Below are 25,351 nucleotides of genomic sequence, written 5' to 3' on the forward strand. Positions count from 1 at the left end.
GGGGGGGGGGGGGAGAAGTGTTTTTGCTCTAGCGTGAGCTGGCAGGGGCTGAATAACGCATTCGTTTGAGAGGCTTCACCTGCTGATGGCAAGCTGTTATTACAGCCTGCTTTTTGTCAACAACGAACTCAGATGGGCCTGCTGGGAAAAATCTCCCGGTGAAAAGCGTGCGAGCTGGGACGGCTCTGCCTGGTTGTTTCCGAAGAGCAGAGGCTGAGGCAGTGCCCAGGGACAGGGGTGGGATGTACAGGCTCAACCCCTTAACTCACCGCCCCGGTTCCTTACCATTCGCGTTACGTCAGGGCTGGGGGGAGACTGCTGGTGAGCCCCCGGCCGTGTTTCAGCCCGGGTACACGGCTACAGGGGACACAGGGTACGTCGCAGGACAGGGGTGGCAACACAACGAGCAGCGCGTGCCTGTGTAGGAGACTGACGTGTAGTCAAATTACAGCTCACTAATTAAACCATGGCAACGTGCTCTTAACCCGCAGCTGATGGGATGTGATCCTGCTAAGGGTGGTTACAGAGGATATAGGGCGGTGGGAATCCGGTAAGTCTGAGGCTTTGTTGTGGCCACCCTCTTACGTCCCGAAGGAGGAGGGTGCAGCAAACTGCAAGCCGCTGCTGGAGCAGGCAAAGCTCCGTTTCATCCTCAATAACGTGTTTGGAGGTGGAGGGACTTGGGAAATAGTGTCACATGGCGGCCTGTAGCAATCTCTGCTCCTAAATGTGTTTGCCAGATCTATTTCCTTTTCATCTGATAGTGAGGCTTAACGTGTGCGCTCTGAGTGTCGTAGCGACACTGCCCTAGTTCAGCTGTTGAAAGGAAAACTCTGCTAGTCCAGTGACTGCCCATCTCTCTGGGGTAATCAGAGGAGGCAGAGCCATCCAGGCTTGCTTTAATTAAAGGGAGGGAAGGAGGGAGAGAGGCGTGGGAGGGGAAGAGGATCCTTTCCTAAAATTGAGGAAGGAAGGACAAGCTGGAAGCTTCATACAGCGCATCTCTCACTGGTCTCAGATGCCCACGCATGCTCCGAGAGGTGCAGCCTGTGCTTGTTTGCTGGATAGTCAAATCCCACTTGCTCTGTATCCAGCAGCTGCTGCAAGCACCCAGCAACATGCCACAAGAGGGGCCGGGGTGTCCCCGGCCTGGCTGCCTCTCCAGGGCTGTGCTGGCTGCCCAGAGGGACTTTGGCAGGGACAGGCAGGCTGCGCAGGGGTAATGAGCATCGGCAGCGCGTCTGCAATCTCACAGCTCACGTTTCCTGCACAGTGAGCAAACAAAGTGTTAAGGGCTGGACACCAGGTGTCTGAGGAGCTGGAGGAAAACACTGGAGCGATGACATTTTACTGCTCAGGCTTTAGCTGTGATTTCTGTGAGGACTTGGACATGCTGCAGAGTCCTCTGTGGGGAAATTTTTGAAGTAAACTGTCCCTGGTTCTACACGTGCTCTCAGTGTCAGTGTCATGGCAGTGTCAGGACTGTTGTTAAGCAGTGCCCTCTTCTCTCCTTTGCCCGCAGGCCTGCGGTGGTGGACAAGAAGGGAGACCTGGCTACGCTCAACGAGGTGGGCTACCAGCTCCGCATCTAACAAAGCCATAGGCTGGACAGAGAGAGGGCTTCCTTGGTGCTTCCCGCTGCACTTTACCTGCACTCCATTGGAAGGAAAAAGGAATGGGACTATTTATTAACTCGTGGACGTTTAAAATAAAAGTGTTACCTAGGAAATAGAACGGGGGGATTTTTATTTTTATTTTGGTGGCAGTATTTATTTCCGTTTGACTCATGGAAAAGGCATCAGTGAAGAGAACCTCAAGCTGTTTGCCAGGATGTGAGGTCCTTTTCACTCTATCCTGTGGGAGGTAATTCCAGTGGTAAGCAAGTTTCTACAAGTAGAGTTTTGCTGTACAAGAATTAATTGAATTTGGACAATGTGCTGGGTAGTAGCTTTGGAACGACTACAGAATCAAACACAGTCTTAAGATGTGCTGGGGTGCAGTGTTTAAAAAAATCACAGTATTAATATTTAATTCAGCAATAAAAACAAGCAGTGCAGAAGTGGCATGAGTTTTTAAATTGTCAACATTACCTCACTAAACTTAATAGATATGCAAAACTGTCAGTATTATTGTTTTGTAATGAATTTGTACCGTTTCCCAGCATTTCTGGTAGTATTGAAACAGCACTGGATGTGCTCTGCCACCTGTATTATTGTTTTGTGCATGTTGCTGAAAGATGTTAGGTAATAGTAATATGCAAGTGTATTCTTAAACACTGACATCTTCAGGAAAAAAAAAGTGTTTTTTTAAATGACAGTAATTGAATAATGCATTTCTAAACTTTAATAATTTTTTATACTTTGTCACAAGCTTTTAGTCTTTCCAGACTACACTGCTGAAGCACAAAAACTAGAGATTGCTGTTTTGGAGAGACAAGTGTTCATGTACTAGTTTGTTTCTTGTATATGTTCTTGGAATAACAGAGAAAATGTCAGAATTGCTAACCCGAGTCTTTGCTTTCCTTTCAACATTTGTGTGCAATTTTGAACCTTGTCTTTGAAAGGCTGAGCAGTCTCAGATAGTGATGCCTTGACATCTTATATTAAGATCAGACATCACAGGCAGAAGTGAAGCTTCCACTGTGCTGCTGTAGGGAGTTTTTTGTATATGCGCTGTAGTTAACAACTGCTTAGTCAGACCTGAATAAAGAAGCTTGTATTGGAACAAATTCAGCAATAAAATCAACTGTATGTCTGAAATAACCGAGAATCGAGCTCATCTGCTTCCTCCCTACCCTGTCCTTCCATTCGAAGATTGGGCCGAGGACCTGTGATGGATGGCAGCGTTTTCAAGCGGTGGGGTAAGGCTTTCCTTGGAGTCTGCCTTTCATGTTAGTGAAGTTCTCTGGAAGCATTTGAGGGCTGTGTTCCTGAAAATATTTCATTAGGTGCCTAAACAGAAACTGGATACTTCCAAAAGTCCAGCCTCTGCCCTTTGTGCTGTGCTCCTAGATTATACTACCATGGGACTTGTGTACCTCCTCTCCTGGGCGCTTACTTTCTTTGGAATCGCGGAGAAGACAGGGCATCAACACGACGACAATAACGCTTAATCAAATTGAAGGATTTAAGCTCCAAGAACCCTTCTTGTCTCAGCCAAGAACTGAATGAATACAGAAGGAGATGAGCGTATGTACACAAACCTCATTGCTCAGAGAAGTCAGTGAATCTCAGCTACCTAGGGCAGGAAGATAACGCAGAGACCCAGCAACCTTCTACAAACCGTAAAAGGCTTTTCAATAATCAGGCTTCAGGAGGCCTAGAAAGGCTTTTTCAAATGTATTATACTTCTTTGTACATGATGACTTTATCGATTACAGGGAGGCCTTTCTCATCCCTCTCACCCCAGCCTTTTTCACTCCTGTGTTCACAACAGGCTTTTTTTTGGGTCGGGAGTGAAGTTGAAGAGGGAAATAGTCTTTGGGTAGAAATCCTTGTGTGATTTGACATCAGCTGCAGAGTTTGTTTTACACTTTGTGCTGCTCAGTGTCTTGTGACAATTTTTTTCTTGTGTCCCTTAGATTTTTCATGGGTAAAATACTGTGGAAGAGCTTACATGGTGATCAGCTGTATTCTATAGCATGAGGTAATCTAATATGTTGCAAGTTTTTTTCTATAAAACCATTGTTTACTTAAGCTTGAGTGACAGTGGTTGGTATATAGCTTTTACCAGTGTCCAGAGCAATTTGAGTTATTTTCTCTTAACCTCTAACTTACACTGAAACTCTTTTATGCTATAGAGCTGTGTGACAAATTGCTTTTGGGGTGGGTCTTGCTTTGAAGTTCAGCTGAAATATTCTCTTGAAACTTGCTTATGATGGCATTTGTCTTAATTGTGGTTCTAGTGACTTTAATTCCCTGTAAAGTCATCAAATAATGTAGAAAACATGCATGCTGCTCTCTTTTTCATTACTTGTATGCTTAGGCACAGTGTAAGACTTCAATAAAAATATCATGGTAGTCTTTTTAACGATTTAGGGTTATTTTTTGTCTTGTCTAACACTGGCTATTACATGTATGTGGCCAGGTTGCAATATTCCAGAAAAAATTCTAAGTCATTTTATTAGGCTACAGTCTAGAATTAATGTGACAAAAAGGAACCAAAACAGATTTTTGTAAGCTAAATACCTACATCCATCATTTACTGTTCTATAAAGAAGTTTATGCATTAAACCCTTAAACCTACCCTAACCCTTCACTGGGTTACACTGACAGACTAGAACAAGTCTCTAAACCCTGAAACTCTATTGCTGCGTATTCTTTCAGTACTGCCATGGCCCTTTCCCTGTTAATGTCATCAAAATGGGGGAAGAGAATTAAGGTGATTGTTTCCCCTGTTGGAAGGGAAATTACTATAGTCCTTTAGTAACAACATACCCTAATGAAATAAATAGAAAAAATCTTACTGTCTTAATGGTGTCAGGGGATTGCCAGGGAGTGGGGTATGTTTTCAGAAGGCTGTCATGTTTACTACCTTGAATTTGGCCATTTTAAAATGTAACAGTGACAGTATTTGAACAGAAACCAAACAGGAAAGCCATTGATCAACAAGTCCAAAACACTTGCTTTTATATTAGTGTAAAATTGGAGATTCAAACCACTATGAATAACTACATATTTGGACTGGCCTAAGGAAGTGTTCCTTAGAACTTAACTTAGAAACTTAGAACTTCTCTATCACCCATCTTCCCTGTTAAATATACAACTTGATATTTTAAAGTAAATGGAAAAAAAACACCTTTAACCAGTTGTTAAATATACTGGAAATCCAAGGAAGTAGAAGACTTCTTTTTTTGAATTTTCTGTAAGATTGCATGCTTATTAAACTTGGTTTTATTTTTTATACTTTAAAAAAGATTCTAGTGAATGCAGGTTGTCTCTAGACCTTTTAGAAGTTTAAGAAGTAACTTTTAAGAGCATAAATATTTGCCTTATGCAAAACTATCCAGGTCCAACCCTGCAGCCTCTGCACTGACTGTAAGTAATAAAGGAAATTCCTTTGCAGAATTATTCAGATGAAAGCATCTGCAGAGCAACTCTGTAATAAAACATTACTTTTAACTCATTACAACATGGGGCATACACACAAACTCACTTCCCTTTGCTTGAAGAATGACACAGTTGTCAGAGAATAATCAATTTTACTAATATTTACAATAAAAACCATTTACACTATCTCTGTGAAAAATAATGCCATTTTAAGACTGGCACAGATGTTTTCCATTATCAAATAGGAAGCTAATGTAAACTTTTTTTTTTGCCTCAAAGACTTCATAAAGTCATTTAAATGTTTAAAAAAAAGTCTCTTTAAAAAGTCTACTTTACACAACACTAACAAATCAGCACGCATGCAAACCTGTTTAAACCGGACCAGCAGTGCTTGAATTAACCATTAAAAATAAAAATCACATGAAGGGAGAAGGTGAAGGTAACTTTAGCTACATGAAAATTCCTTTGGTTATTACCGCTCAATAAGCCTGAACTCTGCTAGCAATGGCAGATGGTCAGAAGAGTTATTTTCATTGGGCAGACCATTAACAGTCCAGAGATCTTTCTCTGTTAGAAGTGCCAGCCTACCAAGAAGCTTCAGACCTCCATGAAACGAATCCACTGCTCCTAATATTAAAAAAAAAAAAGAAACATTCATCAGTGTGGACTAAACGTTAAAATAAAAGTCACATTCATGCATATTCAGAAAGAAGAAAACACAACAAAAATAATCTGAAGTGGTTACCATTCCATGCAAAATCACCAATAAGGTGTTTTGGAAATTCTTTCAGTTTATTACTGTACCCTCACAATAGGACTTACTTATAACCAGTAGAGCTCAAAGTACTCCAAAAGATACTGCCCCTCCATTTTGCAGAAGGAGGAATGGAGGTAGAAAGGGAAAGGGATAGATTTGTCCATTGTAACTTCCCTGAAAAAGCCTCATACAATCCAGTCTTAGACTCCCGCATAACAGCATGGTTAAACAGAGCTGACATTTGCAAAACGAAGGATCTTTTGAGAGTCACCATTTCACATAACATTTTATTTCTGTATCCTCAAGCATACAATTCTCCAGCAGGCAGCAGATATTTTCACTGCTGAGGATGAAAGCCTTCTGGTATCTCCCTTCCTAACTGCTCATGGTAAGAAATGGATCTCTCTGGTGTTTCCTGCCACTTCCAATAATGGCAAAAAAAAACAACAAACAAACCCAAACACCCCCCAAAATTCCCCCCCAAATACCAAAAGCACCACATTGTCATGGAAGAGGGGAAGATGACTGACAGCCTGATTATTACACATTACTATTACAATATACTTAAAATGTGTCATCAAAAAAAACGAAATCTATCAGCAGCAAGAATTAATAAGCTTTTTTTTTTTTGAGTCAAGTAAAGGAATTCCATTAAGAATAAGATCCTGCAGTGACGTGTCAACAAACTCAGGCTTCTTAAGCTGTCTCTGAGGAAGAAGACTATTCAGCAGCCCTAGCTATTGCTTTCAGAGTGCGGAGAGAATACTGAAGGGCTGACTGCTTTTCAGGTACAGCACAAACAGCAGCTCCAACTTTGACCAAAAAAAAAAGTCTGTGTGAAATGGATCAGCAAATTTAGATCCTCCTGACTGAACCTTTTTAGGTACTGTCTTAACAGTAGGGGTATTGAAAGGATTATCCAGCAACTGTTAAACTCCTCAGATAGTTCAACATCTTCACTGCTTAGCCAACTGCCAGCTTTCCAGGCCTTTAACAGCCCAGCAGCTGTTTACTACTGCTTTGAAGAAAAGCCTTTTCGCTGCAAAGATGCCTCAACAGCTCCAGAGCACGTCTGCCCAGCTCTTGAGCCAAGTTTATCACTTGGCACGGCACCCGAATGTCTATAAAGCAGCAGTTTGTTGCTACAGACAGCTTGGTCTGCGTGCAGCGATTAATTTCAGCTCAGGGCACTCTGCAACCCGCAAAATCAAATCCCGAAGGAGCCAGGTAGGTACTGAACCCTGCTTTCACAGCAAGTCCAAAATTCTTGGCTAAGCATAACACAAACCAAAGCATCAAAACTCTTCCAAGAAAACCCCAACACCTTTAGTGGGAAAAAAGCGATCAGCCAGCCTCAGACCACATCTAAGTCACTTCTTCTGGCTTTGGACCACTTTCCATGATGGACATCCAATGAGAGTCATCAGAAAACTGAAAATCCAAATTGAAAACTAATGAATAAGAACTACATTACTCTAAGAACTCAAGCTTGCTCCTATTCTATGCTCTGACATGGGGTGAAAGATCTATTTGAAAAGCCATACAGGAAGAAAGAAGTGCTATAGCTCTGCTGGGCCACTGGTACTGCAACAAAACGTGGGGGCATGTGAATTAGGATTCTGTTTTGCAAGATGCTGCACTGAAACCACGCAGCACTCAAGTCACACAATCCAGACTGAATTTAGACACTTGTCATCCAGCTTTTCAGAACTTTTATTTCTGTGTTTTAAAGCTTTTGTATTTGTTACTTTACACTAACACAGCATTTGTGTATAAGACAAATAAGCATAAGACAAATGAGACTTTTGTGTATTGACTCAATGAATTTTAACAGCCTAGACTCAAGGTGAGAGAGATGAAGGTGGTATTTTCATTTCAGATACTGAAATGAACGTTAATTTATAAACATCAGTTGCAACCTACACTGGGAGCAGGAGCAGAACCCAGCTTTCTTTGCTCTGAGTTCTGCAAAGCCATTTATTTATCTGATAGTGCTACACTGTGCAATGTTCTTTGATAATGGCATAAAACACACAGCTAAGTAAAATGTGGAAAGTCTGTTTTCTTTTTTGTAACATGGAAAGCCTCACATGGAAAGTCTGCTCAGGAATATCCATATTAAGAACACAAAAGCAATCAAGGACGGTACTGTTACTACCCATGAACAAATACACCCGCAGAGGCACGGTGTCTTTCTTGCACCATCTGGTGAGTTTCAGCTGCAACTGCAACGGGAGAGGGACAACTGGGCATGTGCCAGTGTCTGCTCTCAGAGGAAAGGCACGTGAGGTCATTTGCTGGACAGACATTACATCAAATCTATCTTAAAAGTGATTTTCTAAGAAATCGTTCATTAATAAACTTTAATGCACATCATAAATTGCTATTTTGCCACTGAGATCCTGCATAAGTTACTGACACCAGTATTTCCTAGGTGCTACTTACGTTGCTGCTTTTCTGTAGCCTCAGCTCTTGGTGTCTAAAGCTAAGATGGCAACTACAGGAACATTTAGCAAGTTGAAAGAGTTTGCCCTGTGTAGGACTCTACGTCCAGCTGTGGTAAGTTTACAAGGCCAGACACATTTCTCAGGTAATTTCTAAAAGGTAAAAGTTTTTTGCTTCAAAACAACACCACAAACCTGTGAGATACTTGATACAGATCAAATTGTCACTGTGTTTCCCTTACAACAGGATCTGGAAGTTTGCTTTTAGCATTTTTAAAAAAAAAAAAAAAAAAAAAAAGAAAAGTTGGTTTCTTTACCTGGCTGGGTAGCGTCATCATCATTTGCTGCAGAATAGAAAATATAATCCACTGTGACTGCACTTCGGGAGTGACAAGTTGTTACTTCTGGCATCCCAGTTTCAGGGAAGTAGTGAGAATACACTGAAGACAACTTAAAATGGTGCTGCAATTTTGAAGACAACCTAAACAGAGTCAAAGAGAAACATTTCATTTTCTTGCATTTCCTAGAAAGAACAAGCAACGAAGAAACACCAAACAGTTTCTAGTTCAAACAAAATCATCATTTGGATATGTAGGTTATACAACCTTAAGCAATCAATCCCACCACCTTCTGCATTAGGGGCCCAAACCTCTGAAGGTAAAATGAAAGCAGCTTTTTCAAGTAAATGGCAGACACCTAAAAGCCTATCAAAACTGGATTAACTCCATCCACACTTTTTTAAGATTTCACATGAGCTCATTGTGCTATCTCTCCCTGAAACATGGGTAGAAATATCTACGAGAATAGCTTACATAAAAGGGACTAACTCAACTCATCTAACTGGGCCCTTCAGCATACAGAGAAATTAATTTTTTTTTTCCTAAACAAAGCTATCAGGTATTTTTACATTAGGCTATGCTGATCTTCTACTCAGGCTCCCATTTTGTGTCTCCCCATCACCTGTCAGACTACTCCAGTTCATCCCACCTCATCTCACCTGTTTTTTCAATCCTGAAAACAAAAGACACAACTGCATCTTTTAGCAAATCACCATTCCCTCAGCTGTACCTGCCTTGCCCTGCATGGGCTGCATTTTAAGCCTAATCTGCAATATGCTCTGGTTGAAACCAAGGTTTTTTTTTTTGTTTTTTTTTTTTTTTTTTAAATCAGTGTCACCTGCCTGGGTGACAGTGAGTACAATACAGAGGGGTAGTAATTTCTGCTCTGGAAATTGATGGGGAATAAGCTCCTCTCTCCCATTGATTCTGCTACTATAGGGTATCCATTGCAGCTTCCATGGGTTTCTGCTTCCTGTATTTGGAGGAACATTTTCATCCACAGTTAGCAGAAGCACAGCGTTACTGACTCATCACAGCCTGCCCTAACTGCCTGACACCAGCCAGCAGCAAACACAGGCTGGGGTAATGACTGGTGATGCGTACAGGAATACAGGTCCCTGGAGAACATCCCGATTTTCAACAATCCTGCAGCTCACAACCTAGCCAACAATCATTGCATCCATACTAGGCAGAACACATACAACACACTTTTCTTCTGTGAGCTTTCCTTACTATTTCTTAGAAACTTCTATAATGCTTAGCAGTTAATTTTAGTTGTGCTGAGAGAGGAAGACCCTCTACCTGTTTTATAGCTACTGCCTGGAAATTTGTCGTGATCTGTATACTCACTGCTTACCCTTATCCCTTCCCAGCTGTCTTCTTTCTAAGCCAAGAGCACCCAAGTCCATTTAATCACTCTTCAGATCAAAGCTATTCCCTAACTTTGATCAGCCTTGTTATTTCATGTTCTTTTTAAGATGAAGCAAAAAAACCTGCAAGCAGTCTTCAACATGTGGCATGCTATAGATTTACACTGTAGCAGAGGGTTTCCTGGATTACCTTCTGTTCCCAGAAATGCCATTACTTACCTTTTCTGTTACCAGGGGTTTTAAGGTGACTACCAGCAGTGGTACCAAGATCTCATTTCTGATCAGAAGAAATGGCTAACTTGGAGCCTGACATCACACATACACAATTACGGTAGCTTCCTCCTTCTGTGCTTTATTTTAAATACTTATACCAGTTTGGTAAATGCAAATATATTCTTCCTTTCAAAAAGCAGCCATATATTTCTTCAAAACAGTCTAGTGATGGCTTCTTCCTTCAGTTTAACTGGCAATTATTTTATCTGAATAGGAATCATACTACCAAACCAATAATTACATTAAAGATCCCTCTTCCATACTCTCTCCCCCAAAACAAACAAACAAAAAACCACACTACAAGTTTTTCGGACTCCAAAAACTTCAGTTCTCCCACAGAACTCCTGACCTTTCCGGTTCCCTGTTTTATCCAAATGTCACACTGTATTACAGGATTTAATTAGCATCTGTAAACCAGCATCTCAAGAACAGGAGAGAGAGAAATGCACCAACGCAAGCAGCAAGACAACACTCCTCTAAAAACAAATAAACAAAACCAACCATGACTACATGATTTACGCATCTGGACTGCAGTTCACCGCTTTCCTACGATGTGATTACAGAGCAAGCTGAGATGTCCTGCTTATGCCAAGAACTGACAAAAATATCAGATGCGTTCTTTTAAGAAGCAGACAGAAAATACCCTCTAACCAGCACTGATACCTCTTCTCTGCCTTCTGAAATAATACTTGCAAGTTCCTGTCAGGACATTATTTTGCACATGATTATTTTGCCAGATGGGCAGCACGAGTTGGGTGAGCATCTTGTATCCATGTCTGGAATCAGATACAAGTTTGGCCTAAAAACAAAACCCAAACGACACCCCTCACCCCAAAAACTAAGAACCAGTCCATGGTTTCCATTTCTTCCCCCCCACAACACGTACTTTTCAGATGCTCTTACAATCTCCTTGGTATTGTTCAATTTTGCTTCTTCCATTTTTTCTCCTGCAAAACAAAAATACATTCAATTTACATTTAAAAAATAGGATGTAGGTGAGACCAGTATTGAAAAGCTACAGAATAATACAGCCACCTGTTATATCTCTAAGTATACTTATTTCTTGCAGCAAGCAAGATAAAATTCACAAAGCTGGATTAAATTATTCTGTTCCATTACTAAGATTCCCTTCAACGAATCTTTCGACGTATTTCCTGTTCATTTCAAATTATTTTGTTTGTCACAGAAAAAAGGTGGATGAGAGATGTGATAACACTCAGCGAGGAACCCCTTGCTTTTCCCCTTTGTTCCATGAAGTTCTCTCACTGTAACACATCAGCGCTGGTGCAGAACGTAGGCTGACGCTACACACATGCTGCTGCGTTCCTCTCTCTTTGCCTAGTCACAGCACGACTGCCTGTCCTGACACAAACACAGCAGTTTAATTATTATGGATCAGCTCCTGAATAGTATTTCTGTGTCTTCTAAAAGATTCAAATCTGCAAATACTTATGTGAACAAATAACTTCACACTCTTAACAAGCCCACCAACGAAATTTTTGCAAGCTCTCCAGGCTCATTTTTCCCTTCTACTAGAAATGATCTTCTGTTTTTCAGTGCCACCTGCAGGATGTTTTCAAAGGACCACAAAATTCATCAACCCAAAAACTGACCTGCATTTTCTTCTTTTTGTTGCTGTTTTATCTCATATACACAGTTCTGTGAAATACCTAATTTTTTTGGCCAAATTGGAATAGATAAGATTCTTTGTCCCCTTGGAAACTGTTCTTGTCCAGAAACCTAAGAAAGACAACAAGCTTTTTTCATATAGAAATCTGATTAAAAAACATTGAAATGAATGGAAAAATTCTGTAAATTTTAAGGTTTTACACAAAATTCAGCCTCCTAGAATAAGTCTTTTATAATGGTTTGTCAAGTCTCTATAAAAATACCAAACTCTCCTTATGTACACTTCTTCTGTTAACTCTTATCAAACTTTTTGCAGATATCTAAATTTCCAAGACAGTTCTTGTGACACAAAGCTGAGAAACTACCAAGAGCACTTCTAGCAATGTAACAGGACTGAGTATAAACATCTCCCTAGCAGACACTTACTTCATCTTCATGATGCTTATTCTTCTCGGAGCAAGTAAAGTCAAAGAGGGGCTAGAAAAAACAACCCACTAGCAACAAACAAAAACTCCTGTCTTCCTATTTTCTCACTGTACATACTCCAGTTACTTTCTACTAAATAGCTTTTGACATATCCAACAGCTATGTACAAGAATTTACAAAGAAAACCATATAACCTGACACAGTTTATGTTCAGCATCTAATCATAGTTTTAATTTTACAGTTATTCTAACCACTGTAATTCACGGTTCATCCAAAACAGAAGTCATCTTTCCAGAGAGAACACAGTACATATTTGATTAAGTACTTATTTTATCCTATTTAAAGACCAGAACACTTAGAAACAGTGATACGATCATCTTGTGGATAACTGCCTTTTGAGAGCAATTAATTTGCTTGGCAAATTCTTCTCGCATGCTGAAATGAAACAGACAGCATTCTGTAAGGCACAGCTAATAGACCCAGGCTTAACTTCACAGTAACTTTTGCTTTAAAGGCTTTGTAAAGGGCACCAAGATTGATACTGCAATGTTAATAATCACAAATCCAGCTATCATATTCTAGTGTCACTTAAATATTTCTCTTTAATCAGCATTAACCTTTTTTTTTTTAAATGAAAAACAAAGAGCACAGCTTACCTTCCCTATAGCAAGTCCTTCATAATTTAACTTTCCTTCCTTTATAAATCTGTACAGTGGAGAACCAGGAACAGAATTGAAGTCACCACAGATGATAATTGGACAGAAGGTACCGTCCTTCTGAGGGGCCACACTAGCAATCTCTGCCAAGAGCATTGCAAGCTGGGTCAGTTTGATGTCCCCTCTCCGCGGATTATACAACAGATGTGTATTGGCTATACAGATGGCAGCATTAGTTTTACACTGAAATTTAGGCTGCAAAAGCAACACCAGTCCCACATTGTCCCTGTCCAAGAGTGGAATATCACGGCGAAAAAATTCCACGGGATTTGATGAGATCAGGCTAAACTTGGAAGTTTTGAAGCAAATAGCACAGCCATCAGGTTTTCTCCCGGTCCTCATTTTATACTCACAGTGATACCCTGCAAGAAAGGCAATTAAAAACATAAAATGCCATTGTATAAATACAGGCAAGTTAAAAAAAATTAGAAAGACTTCATGCTACTTTTCTCCCACAGCAGTGAAGACCCAGTCTATTTCTACCAAAGATAAGGGATGTCCACTGTGTTTCTTCAACGTTCGTCATGGACTTCTGAGGTAAAACTCTCAGTTGCTTTACCAAGGGAAGCAGTTTCCCCAAGACAGGAAACACTTCAACATTAACTGCCCAAAATAAAGTTCAGCTAAAAATGTAAAAAAGTTTATATAAAGGTATTTATCTTGTATTCTTTAAATGAGAAATTATTTAATGTCACTAACGATTCATATATGAAGAGGTACCCTTAGCATTCATTTTATTCCTTCTCTGTATGCTAAGAAGCAACTTCTTAAGAAAGGCTTCAAAATATGATTCAGGAAGGGAAGTGTACACAAAGCTTTGTCCTAACTTCAGTTTAAAGAAACAACTACAGTAAATTTGGTCTAATGCCTTTTGCAATGTATAAGCATCAAAATAGTTTAAAATACCAAGCATGTTCTTCTCTCCTCACGTGGAAAAACAAAACAAAACAAGAAACAAACAAAAAACACAAACAAACAAAAAAATCTAAACCCCAAGTCCCATAAAAGTAGACTTGCGTATTGAAGTTTTTTTTCTGAATGTTACTGTAACGGTTTAAAAATACTAGCAGTGAGGTCTTCCAACCAAAAGCAATAATCACTGTAAGTCATAAATCACTGTCTAAAGTGATTCATAGACCATCAAATGCTTAAACGTATTTACACAATTATGCAATTATCCAGTTAGCAGCAAGAGGCAAGCTTGCAACAGGAAAACCGAGACACCTATCAATGACAGAACTGGAGTTCACGTTAAGTCCACCTGCAAACAGCAATTTACCAAGTTCTTTATTCTGTGCAGAGCTGAAACTCAGATTTTAATGAGACCTTATCTGTGTAAGAAAGAACTAAACATCTTGCCACAATACTTTTTTTTTTTTTTTAAAACACTTCTCTGCCCAGCACATGCCATATAAATTCATGAAGTACAGCCCCATAAAGCGGAGTTGACCAAAAGCTCCCTTGCCCACAGGAGCCTGGTCTTGCATTGCTGTTCCACATTCCAAGCTGATTTAAGTCAGTGCTGCCATTACTCTGCCTTCTTTATATGCACTTGGTTCTGGGAGCTACACTACCAAGAAATAAAGAAAAAATAAATAAAAAAAACAATCAGTCCATGCTCCTCCTGGCATCAGACAAGTACCAGTGCCAGGAAGGGAGTGGGGCCCTGGGACTGGGTGCAAATAAAACTTCAATGAGTTTAAACCACCACAGAATGACATCCCTATCAGCATGTCCCTTGCCACCAATTCCTATGACAGAGTGACAAGACACTGCTAGTTAGGCTGACCGACAGTACTAGTATAAAAACTAACAAACATAAACTGACCACGGATAAAATTTACTGCTGATACTGCAAGGTTGCAAGCTGGAAAAAACAAATACTTGGGAAAAGCTATCCAACAGGAATACCGATAGAAAACCCTATGGTAGTTTCAAGAAAGTGCTTGATGAAAACATAAAAGGAGGTATATAATATTTTTGCATATAAAGGCTGGAGACATGTTTCTATCATCTAAGAGATTTGGGGAGGTGGAGGGCAGTATCAGAAGGAAAAAAAAACACAAAGTGTACTGGTCATAAGAATTTCGTCATACCCAGAGATTCCAAACTTGACTTGATCTCTTTTCTATAGTGGTCTTCTTGGACTTCTTGTAAACAAAGTACCTAAGGCAAAAGTTTACAATTAAAAGATGTCAGCAGGTCAAAACATTAATTCATCTCTCTGTTGGCAGTCTTTATAGGCTTAAACAAAAAAAACATGTCAGATACAATAAAAAATATTTCAGCCCCTTCTAGGGGCTGTGAGCAGCTGCCTGCTGTGACTCAGTGCAGGCAATACAAGGCATCACCTCCATCCCAGTCTTGCGCTGTGTGGCTCCGCAGGCCTTAGCGCCTACCCCGGACCACTCTTTGCCAGAGGGGCTGGCTTTCGCTCCAACCCTTCCTCCTGGAGAAGTCTGTTACCGCTGCTAGCACCAGGCAGATCCCCACCAGAGCCCCTCCTGAAGAGGACTTTCATCTCCAGCTTCCTGCCTACACACTCACACGACTGCATTTTCCAAGTGGTACAACAAAGCAGCTTTTTGGTGGCTTCTCTAACACAATTACTTCGATTTGCTCAGCACTGTTTTCTGACACGAACAGGTTGAACTCTAACCAACTTTCATTGGCCTGAACAATGACTGAAGCAAAGTTTGACTTGACTTCCTGATTAACAATAAGCACTGAGTGTGCTTAAAACAAACAAAAACACCCATGACCAGCCAACCAAGAACATGTAAAGCCCTACAAGACAAGGTATTTTTTCAAACCCCGCTGTAAGCAGAAGTTCAGAGGTATGTCTCAGCAGTGAAGAGCAGTAAGCCTGTTCACAAGTCAAATGGTGCAGAATACCAGGTGAAGAGAGAAAATAACAACCACAAAGAATACTTCTGGATCAGAGTCTCACTTGAAATAGGTACTATTAACAGCTGCATTTTTCTCACAACCTCCAACAGTAATCTCAAGAAAACAGCAGTTTCGTCACTCAAGACCTCATACAATCAGAAAAATAAACACAACATTTGAGTCTGCCTGCCTGCCAAACCAAGGATTCCCATCCAACACCAAGTTCTCTATTACCCGGTCTAACAAACGGCTCTAAAGGATGAGCAGCCAGGTTTTAGAAATGGACTTTTGATTTACTGAAGATGGACACTCGATGTTACCACTATCTAAACAAATCTGAAGTCAAAGTCACACACCTGAAAGACAGAAAATGCCAGTCCTGGCGATTGCCTTAATTTCAGCCTGCTGTGTGCACACATACTAATTCCTTCCACAAAAGCCTGGTATCCAGGATTAAGTATTTGCCAGTAATGACCAACTGTTTGTGTCCTTTGCACTAAATAACTTCAGGTACAGTTGAAGACACAGACTTCAATTCGAGGTTCAGAAGCTGAGACTATCATAGAGAAAAGGTGCCCTACTCTACTCGACAGCTGTCATTACACTTGTTGAAGACACGACAAGACCAAGTGGACCTTTGGCCTATGGAAGCGTAGTTACTTGTATGTTCAGTGCCTTATTTACAACACACAATTCAAGTGTGCTCAGACACTGAATGAAAAAGATTTGTGTGAAAGTTTTGTTTTTTAAAAAAAAATTACACCGTATGAACAGAACATCAAAGTCACGTCAAAAAGGCCGTTCTAGGTGTAAGATAGGGGAAAAAAAGCAATCATGAGTAATGTATACTCTAGAGTTTGCCTTTGCTGCAAGTTTGGATCACACGGAATACACTAATTGTGTAAGCATAAAGCAGAACCACTGTTAAGCATGAGATAACTAAAAGCTCAGTTCGATTCACTAGACAGCCCACCTACTAAAAGAAAATACAACAGAAGTTTGCTGCCCCATTTCATCAGTTCTTACTAACATTCACACGCTCGTTTTGTACTCACATCCGCATCCAGCTGTTTGATTTCTTGCAGAATGTTGGGAAATCTGTACGTCCAGATTAACAAGCGTTGCCTGCAGTGTTTGTACAGGTGGGAGTTATCTTCTAACAAATTCTGTGAGAGGATATTGTAGGACATGACTGTAAAATCAAATTTTGCTTCACATTCTCTATTGCTTTGGTCAGTTTCTTTATTTTCAAAGACCTTCATTGTTTTACTGTGCTGACAGAAATATTCCCAGTGCCTTTTGATGGTTCCTGTTAAAAACACATGCAGCAGAAAACAAGTTATGTAATACACCATATGACTTCTTACTGCTATTGGAAATCATTCTACTGACAACTATTTGCCTGTGAAATTGCTTAAGCAATTCTCCAAATTGATTTTTTTTTTGAATTGACTCTCATTTGATTAGCAGTGATTCAGACCCTCCATTTAAAATAAACTTTATATAAGCATCAGTAAAAAACACACCAGAAAACTATTACATGCTCTCAATTTCAAATGACTTTGAAACTAGGAAACTGGCATGTTCTAAGGAGATCACTGCCGTCCTACCACACCATCTTGCTTGTTGGAGGCTGTCAAACCGGTAAGCCAAAGCCAGTCTCTGACGCAGGCTTATGCTACTGCCTCCCCAGTGGACATGGGGTATGGCTTCCTGGGGCACACCCTTAGAACAGCATACACGCTTCTTCATCTATTTTGTACCAAAACAGGTACCAAAGTTGATTTTCCTCAGTGAGGTTAAGAAATTTTAAGAAATTATAAGCCTCAGAATTAACAAAGACTTCGGAAAAGGCTTACTTGGCCTTTCTGCCATACCTAGTTAAGTATCTATTATTTGTGTATGAAAGTTTATAAGAATATCTGCCCATCATTAAGTGTCCAATTGTTTTTCAGGTATGTATTTCTCCATTTAAAAAGATTGCGATCAAAGATGCCTTCCAGCTATGTTCCAGCTCATCCAAGAGTGTTCCAAGGCCCAGTTATCGACAAACAGAAGACTGCAGCAAGAGCTGTTAGTACCTGCCCTACCTGGGTAGTAGATTTCAGCACTGTGCTCACATTATTCAGGACTTTATCCACTATTTGCAAGTACAGCAAAATACTGTTTTTATAGTGGGAGAGAAGCCACACTGCTCCTCAGTGAGTGCCTTTAATTACCATCACCTTACAACGTGTGAATGAAAGATAACTAGGATGGGCCACAATGCCCACCACTCTCTCAGATAAAAAGGTAAGTCAAGACATGCTTGCTGGGGGAGGGTGTTTAAGGCAGGACTCATCAGTAATGACATGGAGCAGCCTCCCTTCCTTCAGCTCCTGATAATGGATGACTTTTCTAATTCTTCAGGAAGGAATTCTTCACATTTATGGATATTTGTGTCCAAAAAGCCCTTTAGGATCCTGATGGCATCTGTTGTCCTTTTCAGGCACAATACAACTTCTTTTACTTTCCTACGGAAGTAATTTATTTAAGAGGGCCGCAATCTTGACCGTGCCCCTCCGTTTGTTTCACAGTTGCCAAAACTGTTAATACCCTAAGCACTTAGTGAAACATTTGATGTCATGTGTAATAAGTTAACACAGACACTTCCAAGTTCCATGAAAGTGGATTATCGAGTTGGGTAGGTGTATTTGTGCTTCGCATTTGCTGTTTGTTCTGCCACCGAGTACAGTATACCTTTCTTTCTGACAGGCTGTTTGACATCACAGAATAAAGCAATTTACTGACAGCATTACAGAACTGTAACATTAAGACAGATGTTTTCTTGGGAGAGGTGCCAAGAAAAATAGTAACTCAAAAGTTGCAGGAAATACTGCATCTAACAAGTTAAGTTCTTAGTAATATAAACAAGCAAACAAAACAGGCAAAGAGCTTTTTTTTTTTTTTTTTTTTACCTTTCTTGCTGCTATCACTTTTTTCATTCTGTGCTACAGAAAGACACGACGCTTCCTTCTGATTAGCGAAGTTTGCTTCTTCCTCAGGAGTTGGAGTATCATGCTGACCACTAAGTCTTCTCTTCTTTGTCAGTGGCTCTTCTCCCTCAGATTTCATACTGGGGTTCGGTAGATGAAAACAAGAACTTTGTGCAAAGTTATCAAGCTGCCAATTGGAGTTCTGAAATTGCCTCCAAGGTCCAAAAAATGGAGGGAACCTCCAGTTTGCTGAAAAGTCAACTGGAACAGGAAGAGGAAACGAGGCCCGAGGATAATGTCCGGCCCATCTCATGCAGGTGGAAACTGGGCCGTTCGAAGTGAATACCTGAGAACTATTCAAGTGGGCAATCCAGTCTCTGCCCAGCCTCTGCATGTGACGGGGCAGCATGGAGTGTCTACCAGAGAAAGCATAAGGTTTATTACTTAAATGCAACTAAATCTGCATGTAGAATACTGTAGATGCAAGTCACCCTGATCATGACATATGACAGGTAATCTTTCTCTACAAGTTAACCCATTTTCCTATGAGTTCTAACTCACCTACACAGGATAAGAATCTTATTTTTAGATACCAATTATATGTTACGACCTTTTATGTAGCATTACACATGTAACTGGCAAATGTGTAAATCATTTAGGTAAAAGTTCTAAATCATTTAGGTAAAAGTTTCTAAAGGGGAAGTTTACAAACTGATCTTGTCTTCTTTTTCCCCTTCAGCATAACAAATGTAATTTAAATTTTCAAACTCTCCATCTTAATAACTATCCACAATTTGTTCCCTGCCTTGTTAAATTCAGTATCACATCTTTCAAGTGCTCAGCAGAATGATCTTTACAAATGATCATTTCTGCATGCTGTTTTAACTTTATTATTAGGTTATCTGAAAAGAATCAGAGAACTGCTTTGAGCAAGTTTCTGACTTCCTGAAAGAGTCACAAAGTTGGCTCCAGCCACAAAGCCAACAAGACAGGGAAACAGAGGGTACTAATGCTCTCCCCCTTTCTGGCACCAGTGTATACAGTAACTTTTACTATGTGAATGCTTAATGTTTGCTTTCTAGGTGAGAAAGTTGCAGCTTAACGATTAACACCACAAAGATAAAATGTTTGTTCCCCACCCACTCCGGAAGAAAAGTCTTAGTGTCAACAAAGACGTAGGAAGCTAAGTGACATCAGTCTGTCTCAGCTTCCTCGTTGTTTGAGCAACAACACATATTTTGATGTTATGAGCTGAAGACATCAAAGCTCGACGTGCCTGAAGTAAAGTCAGAACCCTCTACCTGTCATTCAGCCTAACAAATAAACTTACACACAACTCAGCAAAACCAGCTTGTTCTGAAACAGTTTTCACCGCGATGCACTAGATGCAGCTCCTTTGTCACACAAGTGAAATGCCGCCCCAAAGCACCGCAGCGTTACGATGCGGCCCTAGAGCAAGAGCCGTCCCTCCTTTGAGGATAACTCCTGGAACTCTTGCTTCACAAAGATTTCTGAAAACTTCATTCTAAGGGAAGCCTTTGTCAAAGCACGGCCGCAGACGAGGACTTTCGCAGCGAGCTGCGACCGGCGGAGCAAAACGCCTTCGCTTACTCCCTCCGGCCGCTGCCCTGCATGCCGCCGGCTGTTTACAGCAAAGGGCCGCCACCGCCGGGCCTCCGAGGTTTTAGGGCTGCTCACGAACAGGTAGCTTCACCGGCGCCAGCCCCGGGGCGGCTGCCGGGAGGCAGGGAAGGAGGGAGGCCGGCTCCCCGCGCACCACAGCGCCCAGGCGGCTCCTGGGCCCAGCGAAGGCCCGCAGCGCCCCGCGACCCCGACCCCCGCCCGCAGCCCTTTACCTCCCAGCGGGCCGGGGCCCCGCTGGCGGCTCCGCGCAGCCCCGGTGCCCCCCGAAGGGGTCAGCCCAGGACGGAGCCAGCTCCGCCCGGCGCCGCCGCGCTCCCTGCCTGCCCTTACCCGGCACGGCGGGCGGCGGCCAGGCCGCGCCCCGCGCCCCGCTCGCCCCTGGGACTTGTAGTCAGAGGGCGGCCATCTTGGCTCCGGGGCGCTGAAGCCGGGCCGCCATCTTGGGCCCGGGCCGGGGGGGGGGGGGCGCCATGTTGTGCCCCGAGGGATGGGTTGTTGGCTGCCTCGCTTATCACTTTCGGCCTTTTTTTATTTTTTAAAAGCAGATGTAACGCTCTTTTTATGCTGCTTTTTCCATACATCGTCTTCTCTGTGGGCTGCTGTCTTTAGCATGCATTCCCCAGGGCCTCAAGCATCTTGAGGAAGAGCTGCAGGTTGTTTCAAGGTGCCGCTCGCTTTTTGCAGAAAAATAAAAGCCACTCACCCAAGACTGTATTTTAACATTCCTGGGTTAAAATGCTCCACACGTAAGCGAGTGTTGCTTTGTGCTGGTAGAGAGTCCCAATCTCACGAAAGAAGTGGAAGCCTGCCTGCCCTGGCAGCCCTGCAGATGCACACGTAGCTACCAGCCGCGTAAACCACCGGGTCTGCTTCTGCCAGCGTTGCACGAATACAGAGTTAAACGCATTCTGGAGGTCTTCTGAGGACAGAGCACATGCTGGCTCTGTTTACTGTAAGAAAATATAGCACAAAGCATATGAAATATGATAGTGCTGCATAAGGCAGATGCTGTGCAGGAACTGTAATCCAGCAAAATACTGTTTCTCTGCATTCCTTTTAATTTTTTTTCATACAAGTGACTTTAAGTAAGCAATAATTTTAAGCTTTTCCCAGGACTGGTAGGGAACACTTAAACTGGAATAATGTGATTATGTTACGAGTATTACGTTAGGCAATGTGTCTGATTCACTTTGGGTTTTTATTCTTGAACACAGCTTACTTAATGGCAAAAGGTAAAGATTTTCTGTTAGTTTCTTCACAAGGTAGTAAGGGAGTGAAGCTACTAGCTCTGGAATTTGTCAGCAGTAAAAGAACTCTCAACTGTTATTTTCCACACATAAATTATTTCTGTAATTTGTTCTTTTCTGTATTTTTGAAGTATTCTTACTTCTTGGATATATTTATAAGACAGAAGACAGTAACCCATAGCTTCAGCAGCAAAAACTGCTCTTATTTTTAGAAGCAGTGGGAATCTTCCTGTAGAATGTAGTTATTCTCTCTATTTTGACAACCAATGCTGTATAAGGCACCCAGGTTACTCTGTCGCTTTGAAAGTTTTTGCATAATAATAATCTCAGTAGCGAGGCTAGAAAAGGGGAAAGGGTGAAACTTTTTTTTCTGAAGACAAGCCTTTAAAAAGACAAAGATATGTTGGTAAGCATAAAATTAACTGTGAAAACACAAAATAGAAGATAACTAAAAGATTAACCTATTCATGTGATACAAATTGTTTCTCTTCTGAATTTTGCAATTATTTTTTGCTTTGCCCTAGGTTAAGTCTTAATAAACCAGTAACACTTAATTACAGATTGTTTACTCTTCTCTACTTATTATTTTGTATATCTAGGTCAGCCATCCTATGTTAAGAGTTATTCTTCAAAATAGGTATCTCCAAGATCTCTGATTTGTAACTAGAAGCCAAGTTTTTCATGAGTCATTTGAGCTTTTGAAACGCCCTAGTGAATGGAGGCTACTGACTCACTGAGGGATGTTTTGATTGATTATGCTGAACATGAGAACAGCCTTGGTGGTTCAGCTCAGTGGTCCGCAGAGCTCAGTTTCCTGCTTTCTAAAGGTGGATAGCAGCAGATGCCTAAAGATGTGCAGAGACCGGGCAAATTTCAGCTGAATACTCCTGCATCTAGTTGTTTTGAGCTTAGCAGATTTCCTAAGACAGATGTGTTTGTCATTTAAGTATCTCTCAGTGACTCTCTCCCCCAAGTACTCGAACTTGGAAACTTTTTGCATCGACAACACCCTTTGACAAGTTCTGCAATTCTAGCCCTCATTATGTGACAAATGATTTTTTGTTATTTTTTAACCTCATTACTACTAGCTTCACTGGCCTTTAAAGAGACACTGAACAGTCCATTCCCATCCATCTTCTCCAAGCCAAACATGATTTCATGGACCACTATAATATCCCCTCATGTTATTTCTTCTTCCATGCCAGAAATTTCCAAACTACTGCATTTTCCAAATGAAGAGGCTATTCTGTAGATCTGATCATATTTACTGTCCTTCTCCTGAGGTTTTCCAGTTCTAATATATGTATATTCTCTGGTAGATAAAGGAGATGGAAACTGTACAAAATATGTAAAGCTTGTTTCAGACATGGAGTTAAACAGCTGCAACATACGCTTGTCTTCTCAACTCCTAGTGGTTCTTCTCCATATCTCCTCCCACCAAATTGCTAACTTTTGAATTTTGAGTTAGCTATTAAAATTTAAATGAGGTCTATTGTATCATTCATTAGGGATTAATCAATGATGACTTCTATTCCACTGATTTCTGCTTGTAGCATTAAAACTTCAAAGCTACCACATCTTATGAGATATTATAAGCAAGTGCTGCTTCATAAGCAAGTTTATACTGGAATTGGTTGTCTAATCATGTAGTATTAAGTATTGCACTGGAAGGTTGTATGAACTGCATGTACCAAATACATGCATAGTATATCATGTTGGAAATTGTTTCCACGTTTCCTTGTGCAAGCCTATTTTCAACCAGCTTTGGTTTTTGGATGTGGTGCCACCACAAATGTGATCTGAGTAGCCACAAGTTTCCTACAGCTAAAATTAGAGAAGATGAGAGTCATAAAGTATCCTCTGACATCATTCTAATCCCTTCATTTCAGATTTAAAGAAAACTCAGAGTATTTCCATTACTTGTACGTTAAAATTACTCCAAACAGAGAATCTCTTTTTGGAATGTCTCTTTCAATGAAACTTCAATTTCACTGAAAGGACTGTGTTTCACTGTAAGAATTTATGTTTCCTCTCTTCCCCATTCCTTAAGAAAATGTTCCCTGTGCAAAGTAGACAAAACCAAGCAATTCTCAGAGATAAAAACAATAAAGAATCTTTCTAGTAACTTGATAGCTGGGAATGCCAAAGTAATCCAAAGAAAATCAAGAGACAGGATGTTGTAAAACTCACATTTGTTTTGTTTCTGCCCTATGAGTTGTTAGGAACAGTCATTGTATTCTCCCACAGAAAAAATGACCTTCCTCTGGGGTTGCGCTTTTCTAAGATGAAGCTGTATGTGGATACTAGAACACTTCTATTTGGAGACGGACCTGAATTTGCTAGGCTTTTCGGGGTTTCACGTGGGAAACCACTGTCAAATGATCTGTTTTTTCTGTCAGACCAGTCCAAGGAGAGGAACTGCTGGTCCACTCGTGCCTGTTTCTCTGACTCTGTGCGTTTGCAGGACCTACTTGCCTCTGGTACTCAGGTTGGAATTCCCATTGTAATAAGAATGAAGTCAGGGCAATGTCAAATTAAGAGTAAGAGTACTCTTGTGTCCTGGTTCCAGTTAGGACAGAGTTAAGTAGCTCATAGTAGCTGGTAGGGTGCTAGATTAGGATGAGAAGAGCGCTGATACATGCTGATGTAATTGCTAGTAATAAGGATGAGGTGAAACTATGTAAGTACTTCCAAACAGTGAAATGCTGAAACTGCTCACTCAAAGGTGAGCTTCCAGAATGGTGCTTCCAGATCTGCAGAGGTGAATCTGATCTGGAACTCAGGATTAATACGAAGGAAACACCTTCTTATTAATCCTTTCAAAGGAAACACCTGCTTACTATTAGTTTCATGACAAGAGTCTCTAATATTTTACAAAGAAATCCAATTAAATACTTCTCTTTATGTCAAAGGCCTGCATGAGATCAGAGATATTAATAACCTGTTAATAGAGCTATTAATAACCTGTTAATGAGTAGCTGATTTTTTTAATAGCAGACTATTAAATGAATGAAAATACTGTGATAAAAACAAATCTTAACAGTTCAAATAACCTCAGTTGCGATCTATATTTGTACAGATCTACACTGGTACAGATGCCACTGCAGCCAAGTAGCTGAAGGTTCAATCCATGGAAGGAGAACATCTCACAGCACGAATTGCTCTTTTGGATTGCGGCAATATGCCTCTCTCCCTGAAGAGTTATATGAGACCTCTATGTGCACAAGAGCCCTGCTACAAAGAGAAGTCCAAGTACTGTTTAGAAATCTGGAGAAGAGAGGAAACATAAAGCAATGTGATTTAGAATCACAGAATCATAAAGGTTGGAAAAGCCCTCCAAGATCATCTAGTCCAACCATCCCCCTACCACCAGCATCACCCCCTAAACCATGTCCCTAAGCACCACGTCCAACCTCTCCTTGAACACCCCCAGGGACGGTGACTCCACCACCTCCCTGGGCAACCCCTTCCAACGCCTGACTGCTCTTTCTGAGAAGAAATGTCTCCTCATTTCCAACCTGAACCTCCCCTGGTGCAACTTGAGGCCACTCCCTCTACTCCTATCACTGGTTACCTGTGAGAAGAGGCCGACCCC

At 41.0% G+C, this 25,351-nt stretch overlaps 2 protein-coding genes across 7 annotated transcripts in view; one reads left to right on the forward strand and one right to left on the reverse strand.

Moving 5' to 3' along the window:
• The window catches only part of VASH2 (vasohibin 2), a 29,427-nt gene extending 25,398 nt beyond the window's left edge, over window positions 1–4,029 (forward strand). For all 3 annotated transcript variants that reach the window (XM_066993651.1, XM_066993650.1, XM_066993652.1), the window contains one exon: window positions 1,523–4,029. In XM_066993651.1, the coding sequence (XP_066849752.1) occupies window positions 1,523–1,592 (70 nt within the window). In that variant the 3' untranslated portion in view covers window positions 1,593–4,029. The remainder of the gene's footprint in view (window positions 1–1,522) is intronic.
• A 1,158-nt stretch (window positions 4,030–5,187) lies between these two features.
• ANGEL2 (angel homolog 2) lies at window positions 5,188–21,237 on the reverse strand. 4 transcript variants are annotated; one of them, XM_066993649.1, is made up of 9 exons: window positions 21,213–21,237; window positions 18,848–19,281; window positions 16,946–17,199; window positions 15,098–15,167; window positions 12,942–13,363; window positions 11,844–11,970; window positions 11,117–11,177; window positions 8,567–8,730; window positions 5,188–5,675 (listed from the first exon to the last, which is right to left on the reverse strand). In XM_066993649.1, exons 1-9 carry the CDS (start codon window positions 21,230–21,232, stop codon window positions 5,521–5,523), a joined length of 1,707 nt encoding a protein of 568 aa, XP_066849750.1. In that variant the 5' UTR covers window positions 21,233–21,237; the 3' UTR covers window positions 5,188–5,520. The 4 variants fall into 4 exon arrangements, with proteins under 4 accessions (XP_066849750.1, XP_013029490.2, XP_047913632.2 ...); XM_013174036.3 differs by lacking the exon at window positions 21,213–21,237 and adding an exon at window positions 20,840–20,952; XM_048057675.2 differs by lacking the exon at window positions 21,213–21,237 and adding an exon at window positions 20,722–20,854.
• Between the last annotated feature and the right edge of the window lie 4,114 nt (window positions 21,238–25,351).

This window comes from Anser cygnoides, chromosome 3, assembly GCF_040182565.1.
Source record: "Anser cygnoides isolate HZ-2024a breed goose chromosome 3, Taihu_goose_T2T_genome, whole genome shotgun sequence".
Lineage (NCBI taxonomy): Eukaryota > Metazoa > Chordata > Aves > Anseriformes > Anatidae > Anser > Anser cygnoides.

Coding starts and splice junctions, on each gene's coding strand:
- ANGEL2 (XM_066993649.1), bottom strand. CDS start 21,232: ATGTTAAAATACAGTCTTGG. Junction 13,364..15,097: donor GTCAAGTTTGGAATCTCTGG/GTATGACGAAAT, acceptor CCTTTCTTGCAG/GGTATCACTGTGAGTATAAA. Junction 5,676..8,566: donor TGATGACGCTACCCAGCCAG/GTAAAGAAACCA, acceptor TTTTAATATTAG/GAGCAGTGGATTCGTTTCAT.